This window comes from Poecilia formosa, unplaced genomic scaffold (genome assembly GCF_000485575.1).
Source record: "Poecilia formosa unplaced genomic scaffold, Poecilia_formosa-5.1.2 Scaffold92, whole genome shotgun sequence".
Lineage (NCBI taxonomy): Eukaryota > Metazoa > Chordata > Actinopteri > Cyprinodontiformes > Poeciliidae > Poecilia > Poecilia formosa.
Genome location: NW_006800031.1, coordinates 87,853 through 102,976, shown reverse-complemented (window position 1 = coordinate 102,976; position 15,124 = coordinate 87,853). Strand labels below are relative to the sequence as shown.

The 15,124-nt window shown below is 38.4% G+C and overlaps 1 protein-coding gene across 2 annotated transcripts in view; it reads left to right on the top strand.

The window, feature by feature from the left end:
- The window catches only part of col27a1b (collagen, type XXVII, alpha 1b), an 84,457-nt gene that overhangs the window by 54,401 nt on the left and 14,932 nt on the right, over nt 1-15,124 (top strand). For both annotated transcript variants that reach the window (XM_016674267.1, XM_007557909.2), the window contains 22 exons: nt 729-782; nt 1,088-1,132; nt 1,791-1,835; nt 1,932-1,985; nt 2,513-2,566; nt 2,653-2,706; nt 3,603-3,656; nt 4,071-4,124; nt 7,891-7,998; nt 8,098-8,151; nt 8,408-8,515; nt 8,596-8,649; nt 10,303-10,356; nt 11,330-11,386; nt 11,469-11,522; nt 11,614-11,667; nt 11,776-11,829; nt 11,946-11,999; nt 13,287-13,394; nt 13,490-13,597; nt 14,311-14,418; nt 14,508-14,561. In XM_016674267.1, coding sequence (XP_016529753.1) covers nt 729-782; nt 1,088-1,132; nt 1,791-1,835; nt 1,932-1,985; nt 2,513-2,566; nt 2,653-2,706; nt 3,603-3,656; nt 4,071-4,124; nt 7,891-7,998; nt 8,098-8,151; nt 8,408-8,515; nt 8,596-8,649; nt 10,303-10,356; nt 11,330-11,386; nt 11,469-11,522; nt 11,614-11,667; nt 11,776-11,829; nt 11,946-11,999; nt 13,287-13,394; nt 13,490-13,597; nt 14,311-14,418; nt 14,508-14,561 — 1,443 coding nt within the window. The remainder of the gene's footprint in view (nt 1-728; nt 783-1,087; nt 1,133-1,790; nt 1,836-1,931; nt 1,986-2,512; nt 2,567-2,652; nt 2,707-3,602; nt 3,657-4,070; nt 4,125-7,890; nt 7,999-8,097; nt 8,152-8,407; nt 8,516-8,595; nt 8,650-10,302; nt 10,357-11,329; nt 11,387-11,468; nt 11,523-11,613; nt 11,668-11,775; nt 11,830-11,945; nt 12,000-13,286; nt 13,395-13,489; nt 13,598-14,310; nt 14,419-14,507; nt 14,562-15,124) is intronic.

Genomic DNA, 15,124 nt, shown 5'->3' with positions numbered 1-15,124 from the left:
TTGTATACATCTTGCTCAGAGATGATTCATGTTTATCCATTGTTTAAGCTACTGATATATGCATACTGCTTTTATGAACAAAACCAGCTCCTTTAACTCCCAACATTACAATGTCCCCAAGTTAACACTATAATTTATTAATGATGCTTATACTGAAAATATTTGATGTGTGGATCTTTAAAAAGCGATTTAAATTCATCCTGTTACTCCATGTTCAAAAAACTGATTATAAATTTTATTTGTGATCTCGCTTTTTATCACTTGAGAGCCGTTTTAGGAATTATGTAAGAAGCAGTTTTATTCTGGCTGGGTTCAATTTATATTTCTTATTTAGAATGCTTTTAGGAATATTTCCAGAAGTACTCTATTTTTCAACTGAATAGCTTCACTCAATTTTAGGGGCAAGAATAACTGAGCTTCAGGACAGCAATTTCACTCTGCAGGCAGTACCACAGTTATGCTTGTGGAAAAGTGGGGATAAACTTCTACACAGTGGGATTTGGGCGCACCACGGAGCTAAATTGCAGATGCCAAGCATTTGCTAAGTAGCTACAGTCTGTTTCTCCTGAGTGGGGAAAATCTAAAGGACACAATACGAACAAAACTGTCCCAGCTTTCCTTAGAGTGGATATGGAAATGTAATTTATTCAACAACATCAGCTTCTGGGTCATTAAAGGACATCTTTCTAATGCTGTTGATCAATAATAACTATTATTTTTTTAAACAGGGTCCAAGAGGTCCTGATGGTCCACTGGGGGCAAAGGGGTCAGCAGGGGTCAAGGTGAGCATGGGATAACACACTGAAAAGTGACCGTAGTGCAAAATGTTCAAGGTGTGTTGATTTTTTTGTACTGAAACTTACTGTGATGTTTGGCCTCAGGTTTTCATAACTGCATATATGAAAAATAAAAAATACAAAAACATTTTTTTCCCCAGCTGAAGGACGTTGCAAGACACTCTTAGAAATAAACACCTAAAATGCCGAGTTGTTTATCAAGGAGCTTTAAATAATAATGCTGTTGGTAGCACATTATGACTTGAGGGGGATTTCAGGAAGCTCATTTATCTCATGCTGTTTCTTCGCAGGGGCCTGATGGTCCACCAGGAAAATTGGGCCTCCCTGGGGAAATGGTGAGCGAAAAGAAAAACATCAATGTTTTTCTCTGCTAACAAAAAGTGTTTGAGCACAACCTCCAGTCCTGGTTGTGCATTTGTTCAAGTGGTTTTTCTAAAAACTTCAGATCAAAGAACTAGTGTGTTGGCTTGAGATGTTATAAAACAGATACCATGTCTGTTTGATCACATAGTAAAATCATGTGAAGGTAGGACACCTCTTAATATTCAGTACTGAACAAGGACATTTGTCCATATTAATGCCCAATCATTTAAGCCAAAGAGATTTAACTGCTGGTGAAAGTTTGGTAGAAACTTATTATTTTTTTTACTAGAATGCCCACCTTTTGAATAAAATAGCATTTATCTATTTCACATATGTTCACATTACAACTATAAACCTAAACCAACTAAAAATGGCAATTATGCTTAATTTGTTAAATATCTTTCCCAGAGTCTTTATCATCATTATTATTGTTATTATTTTTGATCATTCAAGTAATTTGCACTTAATGACAGACAAGTAACCAATAATTACCCTGCATTGTGTAATATAAAACTCATGATTTCTGTAGAAAATGCCATAAAATGCCAGAAACCATATTAACCATATTAACCTAGAATATTTGTCTTGTCCTGTGATCACATTCTTCCCATTTTTGTGGTTTTGCTGCAGGGAAAGCTTGGTGAGCCAGGCGAAGCCGGGCCGAAGGGATTTCCAGTAAGTGATTAAGGCTAACAGAGTTGTCTATTAGATTGGCTCAGATCAGTTTTAGTTTTTAAATGTGTTTTAATACCATCAATGCCATAATTTCAGGGTATCCCGGGCCCCTCAGGACCACCTGGAGCCAAAGGAATTGTAGGAGAACCAGTGAGTTGATTATTCAAATTCAGCTTCTATGTATTTTAGTAGTGTCACCCTTTAACTGTCAGTCTACGGGAGAACTACAGTGTTAGTTATGTTTTTTGGCTCTTGCATGAATTCTTTTCTTTTCCTGAGCTTTTCCTAGAAACGTCTATCCAGTTGGAAAAGCTTAAAAACATCCTAATCCTCTTCTTCCTCCCTCTGTCCAGAGCTCATGGACATGAACAGCAAACTATGGTGAAGCAGGGACAATTTGATTTACTCCATTTCCTCTTTGTAGAGGCAGCTTTATTGTAGTTTCAGTGTGCCTCTATATCAGTGGGTCAGTTTTACTCACATTCAGAAGCTTTGGTTTATTGTTTGAAAGATTCTGAGCCCTCCAGATGATCTTGCCCCCACAAATACTCACTTTCTGCTTAGTTCTTATCCATTTTCCCATTTTTTCCCATTTGCTGTCACTGCCAGAGGTGTTTATCTTACGCCAGAAAACGCTCTTAACCATTTTTATTGATGCCTCTGCTGTGCTGCTGCAGGGGTCATCAGGGCCGGCAGGAACGATCGGGCCACTGGGGGCAATTGGACCAACGGTTAGTTGATCACACAGCTGGCATCAGAACTCAAGCAGCGTTTTACATTAGTGCCAAATATTAAAGGCTGTAACTGTTTCTGAAAGGGACCTGCTGGAAATGATGGGGAAAAAGGGCCGCCGGGTGAATCTGGAGAGAAGGTGAGGAGAACAAGATATGAAAAATGAAATGCCGTGGAATTAGAGCTGCTCAGTGCTCCAGATGTACATGTGGAGGTTTAAAAACACGCTGCCTTTGCTTTAGTTTTCATATCCCTTAAACTGAATTACATTTTAACCTGTTACAAACACAAAATTCAGTTTTCTTAACTGAGATTTAGACCAACACAATGTGGCGCAAATGTGTGATGTAAAAAGAGAGCTGTACCTGGTTCTTAAAGTTTCTTTAAGTATGACTTCAACCCTCTTTTTTTCTGAAACCCCAAAATAAAAACAAGTGTAAACAATCACCTCTCGATTGCCTTTTGCCTAATCTGTCCACATGAGCGTTAAAATTCAGTAGAAATCCAGTTCTTCTCCAGAAATCTCAGAGGTTTAATACAGAACATTTGCAAACAAACATTATAAAGATCAAAATAGAACGGTTTTCATTAAAATATATTCAAGTCAAATGAAAGTCAGTAGGACGATTTGAAGATTGCTGCTCCAGATTTATCTAGTTGATTGTACATGTAGAAAGTTAGTTTCTACATGTACAAAGCTGGCTGAGACATTCTAAAAAAGACAGTAGCTGTAATTGTTGTGAAATGTAATTTTATTGACGTGGGGGTGGTTAATGCAAATCCACGCCACTCATCTGTAATAAAATATGAAAACCATCTCATATTTTGTAAGTGGTATAATTTTGTGGACAATCAAGGTGAATGATTGTTTTTTTTAACTCCAGCTGCTTTAATTAAAGTGCCATGTTTGGGTATGCATCCTGCAGGAAAGTGGGAAGCACAGATTTAACTTTGCAGTCAAAGGTGGTAGCTATATTTTGGGGCATTGAAAAATATAAAGCAAATACTTCATAGTCTTGATGGTTTGCTTAACAGGGTTCTGTTGGCTCGCCTGGCAGCATTGGGGAGCAGGGCTTGATTGGCCAGAGAGTGAGTATCATGTTTTCTTCATGCAGTTTTCATCCTGAAAAACTCTCAACATTACTATTGTTCATTTACACAAAGGTGAATGCTAAAAGGAGGATCAAGCACCATGATATCACAGTTTAAATGTGCTTCTTGTTCATTGATTCTCCAGAATGGGGTGAGACTTCGTAGTCGTCTGTAAAATTTACATTGAACTGAACTCGGGTTGTACCTATTAAAGTGGCAATAAAAGTGTGAGACCTCTGAACTTCAGTATTTATTGGATGTCAAACATTATTTCTAAATGATCATTGCAAGCATATGTTTTTGAGGAGACACCTGGAATGAATAACGTGTAAAGAAGTAAAAACATTTACTTTTTATACATTTTCTTGTCATCATATGAAAACTATATATATTTTATGATTTGTATTTCAGGGTGAGACAGGCATTGATGGGGAGGCTGGACTAAGTGGACCACATGGTACCTTGGTAAGACTAAAAAAACACTAAAATTTTACAATTTCAAACCCTGTTGAACTCTTTTTTTATTGCACTAACTTACTGCCACTAAATGAAGCATATTCGGCATGTTGGCTGCACAGTGTTGATGCTTGGGGAACAAAGTGAGCAGAAGTTATTAAAGCTGTCTGTCATACATTGCAACTTGAGCAAAAAGCTGTTTCTAAAATAACTGAACAGCCCAAGACTCTGCTGAGCTTATGGTTGTACAAGGCAGTTTTAGTTACACAGAATTGGAAAATGCTGCAAATGGATTCTGGCCTTCGTGGAACATTTTGGTGGAAATCTTGGAAACATTTTCAGCTTTTGTTATTTTTTGAGAGCCAAATTTTGTGTGCTTGTGGAACATCCAACTTGAGATTTTACAAAGAAAATAAAGGGAAGGAAAAAAAAACCAGTATGTTGATAGCAGAACACAATAAAACTCACAACCTTATGTTTCGTCATTTTAGTCATGAGCCGAATTTGAGAATATTATTTCTTATACTTTGCCTATATTTGCAGTGCCTAAGGCTCAGTACCATTTCTCTCATTACTGTCTCCACCTTGAGTTTCAGTGATTTGGTTGAGGGCAAAGGTCAAATGCTTACAAGCCCTTAAAAACAGTCCACTTGGAAACAATGGGGTTGAAGCTGTGCTTGTAGAAACCTCTCATAACTGAGAAAATAACTGAATAAACATTTTCTCTAATAACATTTTACATCTACATAGATATGTTTGCAATTACTATATTCAGCTTTGCTGGTAATCTGTGTTAATCTGCATTAAGATTGCATTATCACCACAGCAATGAATAAAATATGTAAATTGACGCAAGCCAAAGTATTTTGTCTCATATAAATTTTTGGTATTGACTTCTGACCTATAGAATCAGGAAATTACTTAAACAGAACCTGTCTGTCAATATAAGATTAGAGAAAATATCTGAGAAAGCAGCAAAATATGTAAAGAAATTCAAGAAGACATGAGAAACAAAGTAACTGAATTCTGTCGGAGTGGAGCGAGTTACAAAACCAATCCTAAGACTTTGAGACTCCAGTAAACCACAGTGGGAGCTATTATCCACAAAAGTAGAAAAGATGGAGCAGTGGGAAACCTTCCCAGGAGTGGCCAGCCTATCGAAACTGATGACTCATCCAGAAGGTCAGAAAAGAACCTGAAACAGAATCTGCAGCTCTGCAGGCCTCGCTTGACCCAGTTAAGGTCAATGTTCCTGATTCAACAGCGAGAAAGAAGTTAAATCCAATTTAGATGTTTTGGCATTACTTTGAAGAGACTCCTAGATCTTGCTGCCCAGAGTGAAACACTCTGATTTTGGGTTTAGGAGATCTTTCACATTGGGCCAGGTTGGCATGGTTAGCTTTCCCCCACCTTAATACATCAAACTAACATTTAAAATGTTATGTTTTTTTATTTCCTCAGCCTAGCTTTGAGGGATGTATTTGTTTTCATGATGCAAAACATTTCAAAAGCAAAAACAAGAAATCTGAAAGGACATTTTCACACACCATTTTACATCAGCTTGCATACAAAATAATGTGTGCTGCAGGATTGGTCACTGTTTACATAATGCAGTCATATTAAGTCAAATATGTTTACACATTAGAAATCATTAGGAACTGACTAGTTTTTCAAGAAATATTCTACCCACTCCCTGAATTAAACAGCATTTTTATTTGTATTTCCATATGCTGCAAAAATACTGTACATGCAAAAATACTGTACACCTTGAAGGATATACATTTATTTACTTAACAAGTTTTCCACCACATGCTTTTCTTGCAAACACATGCCTTGAGTGGGAAGGAAACAAAAGCTTCTTGTTCTGATTATCAGACATGAAATAGTGGGAGAAATGTGTGTGAACAAGTGTGAAATAAATAAAAGAAACAGTGAAGATAAAAAGAAAAGACTTGTTTTCTATTCTCTTTGAAGAAATAATTATTTGGACTTTTGGTTAAAATCATGTGTTTTAGTCTCACCTTCTTTGTCCCTGTATCAGGTTATGTCTTTCACTTTCTTTTTTGTTTTTCATTCATTTTTGATTATATTTCCTTTGATTTTACACAGAGATCTGTTCTACGGTTGCATTAATTTGGTTCTTTACAAAGAGGTTTTTAGAATTTAAAGACTCAAAAAGGCCAACCTTCTTCTTTCAGACAAAAAAATCCTTTAGGGCTGAAGTTCTTGTGCTTTGGCCTATTTTACTGTGACATAAAATGTTGAGGGATCATAAACACCTTGGAAAAAAACAAGTCAAGTCATATTTCTGTATTTCATCTTTGAAATATCTCCAATTCACAGCTTGCTGTGTCTAACCGATAAATAAATCATGGTTTTGTGTCATTGTAGTTCCACTACTGCGACTCTTTGTTTACATGCCTGAGCTGTCACTGCAGAAACTTCACGCTGCAGCTCTGAGCGCTGCAGCAAAACTTTTAAGTAGAGTCTATTGAGTGTGAGGCACACAACTTCTCACTGTAGGCCTTTTCAGACACCTGTGAATAATGGATACATTTTAAGGTTTTATTTGTAACCTTGAGCATTTGGTTGATATTAACACCATTTACAGCTTGAGCATCTCTGCGCTCACCAGGTAAGGGTTTACTAGCTACACTACTGAGAAAATAGATGAATATAAGAGGCCTAACTTTTGTGGCTGTGGATCCTCGGGCTCTGCAGTAACTGGTGTTCTGGTATTTGTTCATTTGATGATGTAGAAAATTGAAAGCGGGGAATATAAGGCTGAAAGGACAAGCTAAAGTTTTACTGCACCATCACCACTTTTTGGCACTTGGGGATAAAGATGTGTGAAAATCCCAAAGATAAATGACTTATTTACTGAAGCAGGTAGTTGGAAAAAATCCCCCTGTAATATGAGTAAAATTATTTAAGGGGGAAACATTCCAGTGCTAAGAAAATCTATTTTTATAATAAATACATTGCTTGCTATCATCCCTGCTGAACATGTCGTATAATCTCCTTTTTCCAATTAATGCTCAAGAGTTGATTTATTTTAGGAATTAAATTAACTCTAGCAGCACCTTTATGACGTTTTTCTTAGATAAAGAATGATGATTTAAAAAACAACTTTTCTTTCACTCAGTTGGAAAAAGCCATTTTTTTTCTCAGACATTTGTGATTTGTGATTGCTTTTTTTGAATCACCATATCATCACAAACCAGCTCAATAAACGCCAAACTCTCTCAGGGCATCTAAACTGATGAGCAAAACATTATTATTATTTTTATTTTTTGCTCATTTTGTTTGATATAAACACAGAATTCAGTCTCTCAGAAAATTAAATTGTCTTGAATTGTAACTCACACCATTAAATAACATCAAGAAAAACAAGAATTTTAGATTCAGAAAGTGTATCTGTGTGTGTGCACTCAGCGGTTGTTTTGGGCTCCTTCAGCATGAATTACAGTGAAGGCCGTCATGAAGCCGGTGGTTCTGCTGAGCTGTTAAGGAAGTCCAGCTTGCATTGTACAACTTGCATTGTAGACGGGTGCTGAAAAATGTAATATGAGGTCGTTATCTCATAAAGCTTGTCAGCAGGTGGAAGCATTTCCTGCCACCGACTTTATGTTGATGTCCTTGATTTCCAGAGTAAAAGCTATTTTTACTTTCTCCTTAATGAATTACTAAATTTACAAAGTCTCAGCAGCTGAGAATCCCCTCTAAGAGTTTGTCTGCAGCTTAACTCAAAGGTGTCACCTTTGTATTTTCTCAGGGCGAGAAAGGAGATGGCGGTCCAGATGGGGCCGGTGGGGACAGAGGTGAAATTGGCCTGAAAGGAAAGGAAGGCAGACCTGGTCCTCCTGGACTTGTGGGGGTCAGAGTGAGTATCTCAAGAGCGATCTTTGATTCCCTTTCAGTTCTAATGAAGACGGCTCTTTTTGTCCACTAAAAGCCCTCTGCTCTATCTCTCGGTTAACAGGGTCAGGAGGGCACGCCCGGCAAAATCGGGGAAAGAGGAAAGCCAGGAGAAAAGGTCCGCCAGTTCACTTGCCTGCAGCAAAGCACACCTTTCATTGTAGTTGGCTCTCAATTTGCTCTGTTGGACAGGGACTTGAATATTCCTTTGATGTAGCTGAAAACAAACTAGGAACTTAGTATGCTCCATAACAGCAGAAGTGGAGGTTCTTGACAAATAGATTTTCAGCATTTGAATGTTTGAATTGTCAGATTCCTCCCACATGCGTTCAGGCGTGTTGGTACATACCTGATTATTGGTGTGCTTTCTCCAGGGGAGCAAAGGTCAGCAAGGTCACTTAGGTGAGAGTGGACCAATCGGGGAGCATGGGGAGCCTGGGTTTATCGGACAGAAAGGGGCAAGAGGAACCACCGGCCCCGTGGTACGTTTTCATCTGGGGGAGGGGAGGACTTTGCCTTTAATTTTGGTCAAACTTATTATTTCTATCATATTTTTTGTCAGGGTGTTCCTGGAAGAATGGGCCAACAAGGTGATCCAGGCATAGCAGGTTATGAGGTAACACAAGTTTTTATCAGAAGAATCTATGATAAACCTTTAAGCCTTTTGTTTTAAAGCTAAAGGATATCAAATGCACTTTAGTCCTGACGACATTTGTCATAGGCTGCCATAAAAATTGTTTTGTTTGTTTTTAAACAAAAAATAAACAAAACAAAGCCTTGAGAAACAAGTCACCTGGGTTTGACATGTCTTTTTTATTTGTGTTGTATGTTAAGAATCGTCTGTTCTTGTCTGGTGGATTAAACAGAAAGAAAGATAAAGATCAGATTGAGAAAAATGATTTATTTTAAAATTTTACTTAATATCAAAAATATTTTTTATATATCATGTCCATAATTCAAATGACAAAATAAAAAAAATAGTTTAGTACGGTGTTATTTACTTACAGATCCTTTAAAATGACGATCTCATTCTGTAAACCCTGTAGTTGTCATTACTGTGTGAATTTATCCTTTACAATTCACTCCTGCTGAGCCTGAAGCAGCCATCTGCCACAGTTTCTTTTCCCTATTTATGCTTTACAGGCCGTTCATTTTGCATGTGTTGATAGCTTTAGAAATACCAAAGTCTACATCAGACAATGGATCATAGCCCACCAAGTGAGTTCAACTGAAATTACTTTAGGGTTGTTTTATTGATGTAATAATGGAGATCAAAGTTATTTAGCATTGTGGCTCAAAATCTGCAGAAATCTTCTTTCTAACAGTGAGGCCAAATGTGAAATTACAATGTTTAGGATAAAATATATATATTTACCAAGTTCTGTGTTAGATTCAAAATAGTTCTCCCCTTTACTCGTCTTTTTGTCAGTAAATCCATTGGCAAGAAACCCAGGAGTCAACTTCACCAGCAGTGATTGGCAGCTTGACTCCTTAAGTTTCCGTTATATCAGCTAAGACAATAAATTTATTAGAACTGCTTTCTGGGTCAGATCCCGTCTTGGAAATCCATGCTAGTGGTCAGAGGTGTTTATAAGTTTTTAACCTTTTGACAATTAATCTAATCTAATAAATGACTTAAAAACACTTAAACCAGAGTTTGTGTGGTTTCATTTCTCATTACTGGTTTGTCTTGTTTTTAACACTGTGGCAAAGAAATGTAATGCAAAGTATTTAAATTACACGTTATTCTTGATGGATTGGTCTTTAAACTTAACCAAAAAGTCTCAAATGTATTAGATTTTGTAATCGAGAGACTAAATCTGCATCTCAAAAACATGTAGAGGTTATAGTTAGTATCACCAAGTGGAAGGCTGCTGCTACGCCAACCTGGACTTAAAGCAGGACCACAGGCTGACTGCCTCCATGCTGTGGTGCATTGATGCTGTAATTCACACAAAAGGAGTTTTGACCAAGCACTTTAAGATTTTTTTCTTCTTAAAAATCATTCTGTATCTGTATTAATTTTGAGAAGGATAAATTCATGTCATCAAAATGAGCAGAAATAAACACCTGAAATACATTATGTTGTGTGTAATGATGCTACATAATATACCAGTTTTATTATTTAATTGAATACCTGAAATAAATTATATTTTCAATGATGTTATAATTAATTGAGATGTAACTCTATTTGCTGATGAATTTGAAAATGTGATTGGTTTTGCTCCGTTTGTGTAAAAGCATTTAGTTTGTCTTTCTGTTTTTGTAGGGTTATGTGGGACCACCAGGACCGCTTGGACCCCCTGGATCGAAAGGTGAAAAGGTATTTCAACCATTTATTTGCTGCCTGTAAGCCACCGGCTGTCAAATTCTGTTATGAGCCCCGGGGGACTTGTCATATATCAGATTGTTTTGGTGCACAACTACTTGTTTGAGACCAGATCTCTGTTCCTAATTATTGCCTTCTTGCTCTGTCTTAGTGTCATTGTCTGTCCCCAAAGTTACCCCTAATTTAATCTGTGATATGAACCTGGACAAAGCCAATTAACTCAGCACAGTCAAATGTGTATAATTAGCCAGGCACCTGGACTTCTTCTCATAATTTTGCAGATATTAGCCACATAATTTGTGTTTATTTGACAGGAGCACTGTGTAATATGTGTATACACTGTGCACCAGAGTTTAGTGATACACTCATTTGCATTTTTTTAGTCCCTGGGCAGAAGCCATCTGGATGCGGTTATTTGTTGTTTTCTCATTCCCAGTATCCTCTATATAATTGCTGTTGCCTGCGCTCTAATTAATGCAGTATCACGCTGTCGCCCAGGCCATTGTAGAATTTATGATTGTCAATTTAGCGCCAGGTACTTCTGGCACTGAAACTACAATGTCAATACAAATCTAAACGATAGTTGAAGGTACGGCTTATTGCTTTTCATCTGTGCAGTTGTCAGGTGTCTTTGCCCCCTAGCCTTAACTATTTATCCCTCTTACAGTTGCATTGTTGGGTTCTGTATTTATTTATTTCATTCCCCGCATGTGCAGCATGTAATTGCTTAAATTATACACACATCTATTTCTATTGTTTAATGAATACCATGAAAGCTCCCAGAGCAAACCAGCTTCATTTATGTGTAATAGGATCATTGCAGGTAATAGTTTGGAGAATGACTTGCCTTTCTTTAAAAGACGACCCCCTGCTTTTAAAGAAACATGCAGCACTGCCACTCCTTCTGTTCAGGTCACTGGATTTAATAGTGAAAACCTCTGACTCTTGTCTTTGGCTTCTTGCTCAGGGTGAACAGGGAGATGACGGCAAAGTAGAGGGTCTTCCAGGTCCCCAAGGTGACAGAGTGAGTTTCCATCCTGGACCAGGTCTTTGTGTGCCATGTGTTAGCAGCACACATGGCACACATTGTTTTCATCTGAATTCAGGGTTCTCCCGGAGACAGAGGGGAACGAGGAGAGCCAGGTGACCCAGGACGCATAGTAAGTTGGCATAAGACGACAATAATATCCCCCAAATCTATAATTACAAAAATGAGCTAAAAACAAAGAGACAATGACCTTTGTTTGTTAGGGTGAAATTGGTTTCAATGGGCCTAGAGGTGAAGCAGGTGCACCAGGTCTTCCTGTAGGTATCCACTTTCTGGCTTCTAACATGTTAAGTATCATTTTACCAATCATATATCAGCTAAATCATACAAAGTCCAATAATGTTTATATGAATGATCCTTTTCAGGGACATCCTGGGCTGAAGGGACAACCAGGTCTGAAAGGATCCAAAGGTGATCAGGTAAAGGCATAAATTAAATAGTTTTGTGGGATTGAGTGAGAATGTGAGATTATTTGTTCAATTTCATATACATTTTTTTAACCACAAATTCAGAAGATGGCTTTTTGTTGCTTTAGGGTCCTAAAGGAAAATCAGGCGTAACTGGAGCATCTGGGAACAGAGGACCACCAGTGAGTTGCACTGACACGAGGTCTAAAGTGTATTCACCCCTTTGTGCTTATCTCTGACAAAATGTGTTCTGAAAAATAAAGATGCATTAAACTGGTTGCACAAGAGTGTGTGTCCTCTAACTCAGAGGTTCCCAAACTGTGGGGCGCGCCCCCTAGGGGGGGCGCCGTGTCATTGCAGGGAGGGCGCGGGAAGCCGTCTGGATAAAAAAAAAACAAAACATGAACACTGTATGCGCTCGGTTTTTACCTTAGAATGGCCAACTCTCTGTTATTCCTATGTCAATTTGATACAGTAGAGGCTTCCACACTTCCCATATTTGTGTCCTCTGTCACTTTTATCAGCAGTTAAAACTGTTTAATCCGTTGTTAACATGTTGTAACCTGTTTTTCCGAGCCGCCTTTAAACGCAACATGAGCGCTACGACGCTCGCGCTGGGTTTACAGCTGTGAAGGAGACCTGCTGCTGCTGGGCGGAGCTACGTAGGTTTGTGTTAGAATCACGGCAGCAAACCAGCAAAACGCAAAGAACTTTTCACAGTTTTTCACCCAAACTAACCGACTGAGTTGAGTAAAGCTGTTGGATGCAGGTAATGTTAGCTAAAAGATGACTAGCTAATATCAATACAGAACCTTAAGCTTAACAAGTACCTTGTAGGCTACCGATGTTGGTGTCTATTTTCAGCTACGTACATTCATTTTACCCCCAAAAAAGTCGATTTTCCCCCGTCACAGGCGTCGTTTCAACCAGACAGCCATTTGTAATCCATAGAGGGGGCGCAGAAAATGTTTGGAAACCACTGGGGGGGCGCAGAAGAAAAAGTTTGGGAACCACTGCTCTAACTGATGATGTGTTGAACCTCCACCTTAATGCCACCTCTCAGCTTACCAAGGCTGGTCACACCACCCTGCAGAAGTTCTGCTAATCTTCCAGAATCTGTTGTTCACAGTCTTCCTCAGCTCATCCCACACAGTTTATGTCAGAAGTAGTTCTGGACTCTTGTGTTGTTTTGGATGTATGCTTGGGTGCAGAAGGTCATGAGCATGATTTCACTAAATATTAGCTTAACCTTATGTAACCAGGGTTTGCAAACTAATTTTACAGAATATATTTGCTTTTTTTTCATTTATAGGACAAGGTTTTGATTATTTTAATCTGTTTTTTACACCACAAAAAATGACCTTTTAACAGGGGTGCATACACTTTTTAGATCTACCATATTTTTTGTCAAGGAGTTGTTTTACATATTAAACAGGATTTATTTTGAGTTTTTTTTTTTTTGTCCTGAGGGCCCACAGGGGCCGTCTGGCCCACATGGGGTCCTGGGCAGGGAGGGACTGGAGGGCCCACCTGGGATGGACGGCTTACCTGGTAAAGATGGAAGTAATGGAGTCAAGGTGAGCTCACTGTCAGAAACATATTTAAATGAGAGAGAAATAATAAAAGAAAATATTTTTTTTGTCTGTTGCTCATATTGGTGCTTTGGAATTAGGGGGATCAAGGAGAGGACGGAGAAGTTGGTTTACCTGGAAAACCTGGGATGCCAGGCGGAAAGGGGGTGACGGGACTTTCAGGAAGCCAAGGCTCCTTTGGCTCAAAGGTTTGAAGGCTGGGTTAACCACCTTTTTTCATTTTAACTGGTTGTGCTAAAATGATAAAAGGAACTTCTATAAATAAGAATGCACAAATGTATTTCCATTGACAGTCATAACAGCCAACAAGCTTTAATCTGTTGGAACAGCCTCTCTTCGTATTTATGTTGCCTGTTTATGCTACTTCTTTATTGTGCCTGACTCCACTTCAAGTCCTTATGGCCTCTCTTACAACACCCCCATTCAATGCAGTAATCAGTGCTGCAAAATAGATGACAATATTTATTTGAATGGCCTTACCAGGAATATAAAAATGCAAAGTTCATGACGTTTGAGAAGAGAATTAATGACACCCACAGAGAAGCTGCATTTATTAGTTCTGCAGTTATAATGAGTTTTTATCTCCTGGGCGACTCCTGGGATAGGAAATAAAATTCTGTTTAGGTCATATTTTGGAAACGTGTTGGATTTATTAGAGTTGAAGCTTTGATTGTTGTTTTGTACCCCAATGTCAAATACATATTTTAAGAATGCACCTGAATGACATTATGGAAAGTAACTTGGGAGTTGCATTTTCAGCAGTAATATTTTCATCCAGCCCACACTAATGGGGTTGTGAACTATAAATTTGTTGTAGTAGTAACTTCCACTAGTTTGTCAACATAAAAGTGCCCAAGCTGTGGCGTAGTGGCAAAGGAAGATGTTCATGTGTGTGTTTCAGGGGGAGAGGGGTCTGCCAGGTCAGGTGGGCCCAGCGGGGAAGAGAGGTTTTGTCGGTGTGATGGGATTACCGGGAAAGCCAGGAGACCTGGGAGCAAAAGGCCAAACAGTTAGCAGAGATTTCCTTTCAGTTGACCAAATTCCTTTAAATGACACTATTATTTGATTTCCTAATGGCTGCTATTTTATTTTTGTCAGGGGGATAGCGGTGAGCAGGGCTACCCAGGAGTACTGGGCATGTTCGGCCCAAAGGTGAGTAACTAAGGACTCCTTGTATCAAGTCTTCAACTTTTGCATTTCCAAACATCAGTCTGGAGTTTAGGCTTAGCATTTAGCAGCAGAATGTCCTAAAAATTATGTTCAGGGTTACCCAAGGTACTTTTGTTAAGATTAACAACCTAAAATTATCTGGAAGTACCAATGATTATGTTGTGTTTGAGAGAATTAGGCATCAAAGCCAAGAGTATTATTGTATAATGCCCCTGGGTGGCCTCTGCTCAGCCACAACTCAGTTTTATTTTTAGCCATTTTGCACTTTAGATAAAACCAGCTGATAAAGCTGGATGGAGTTTATTAGTTTAAGTCTTTCATATGAAACCCTCTGAGTGATGCCAAAAAACTATCCTGTAATGGAGCTCTTTGTAAATTACTGTTGTTAATGTTCAGTAGTTGATCTAACTGTGAAGCTTTTAGCAAAGATAGAAACAGTAAAAGTGGGATTAAAGTCTAGAGGCTCTAAAATATCTGGTGATTGTCTGGTAAAGCTACGCTAGTGGAGGATTTGAAGCTGAAAAGACACAAAAATGACACAAAAA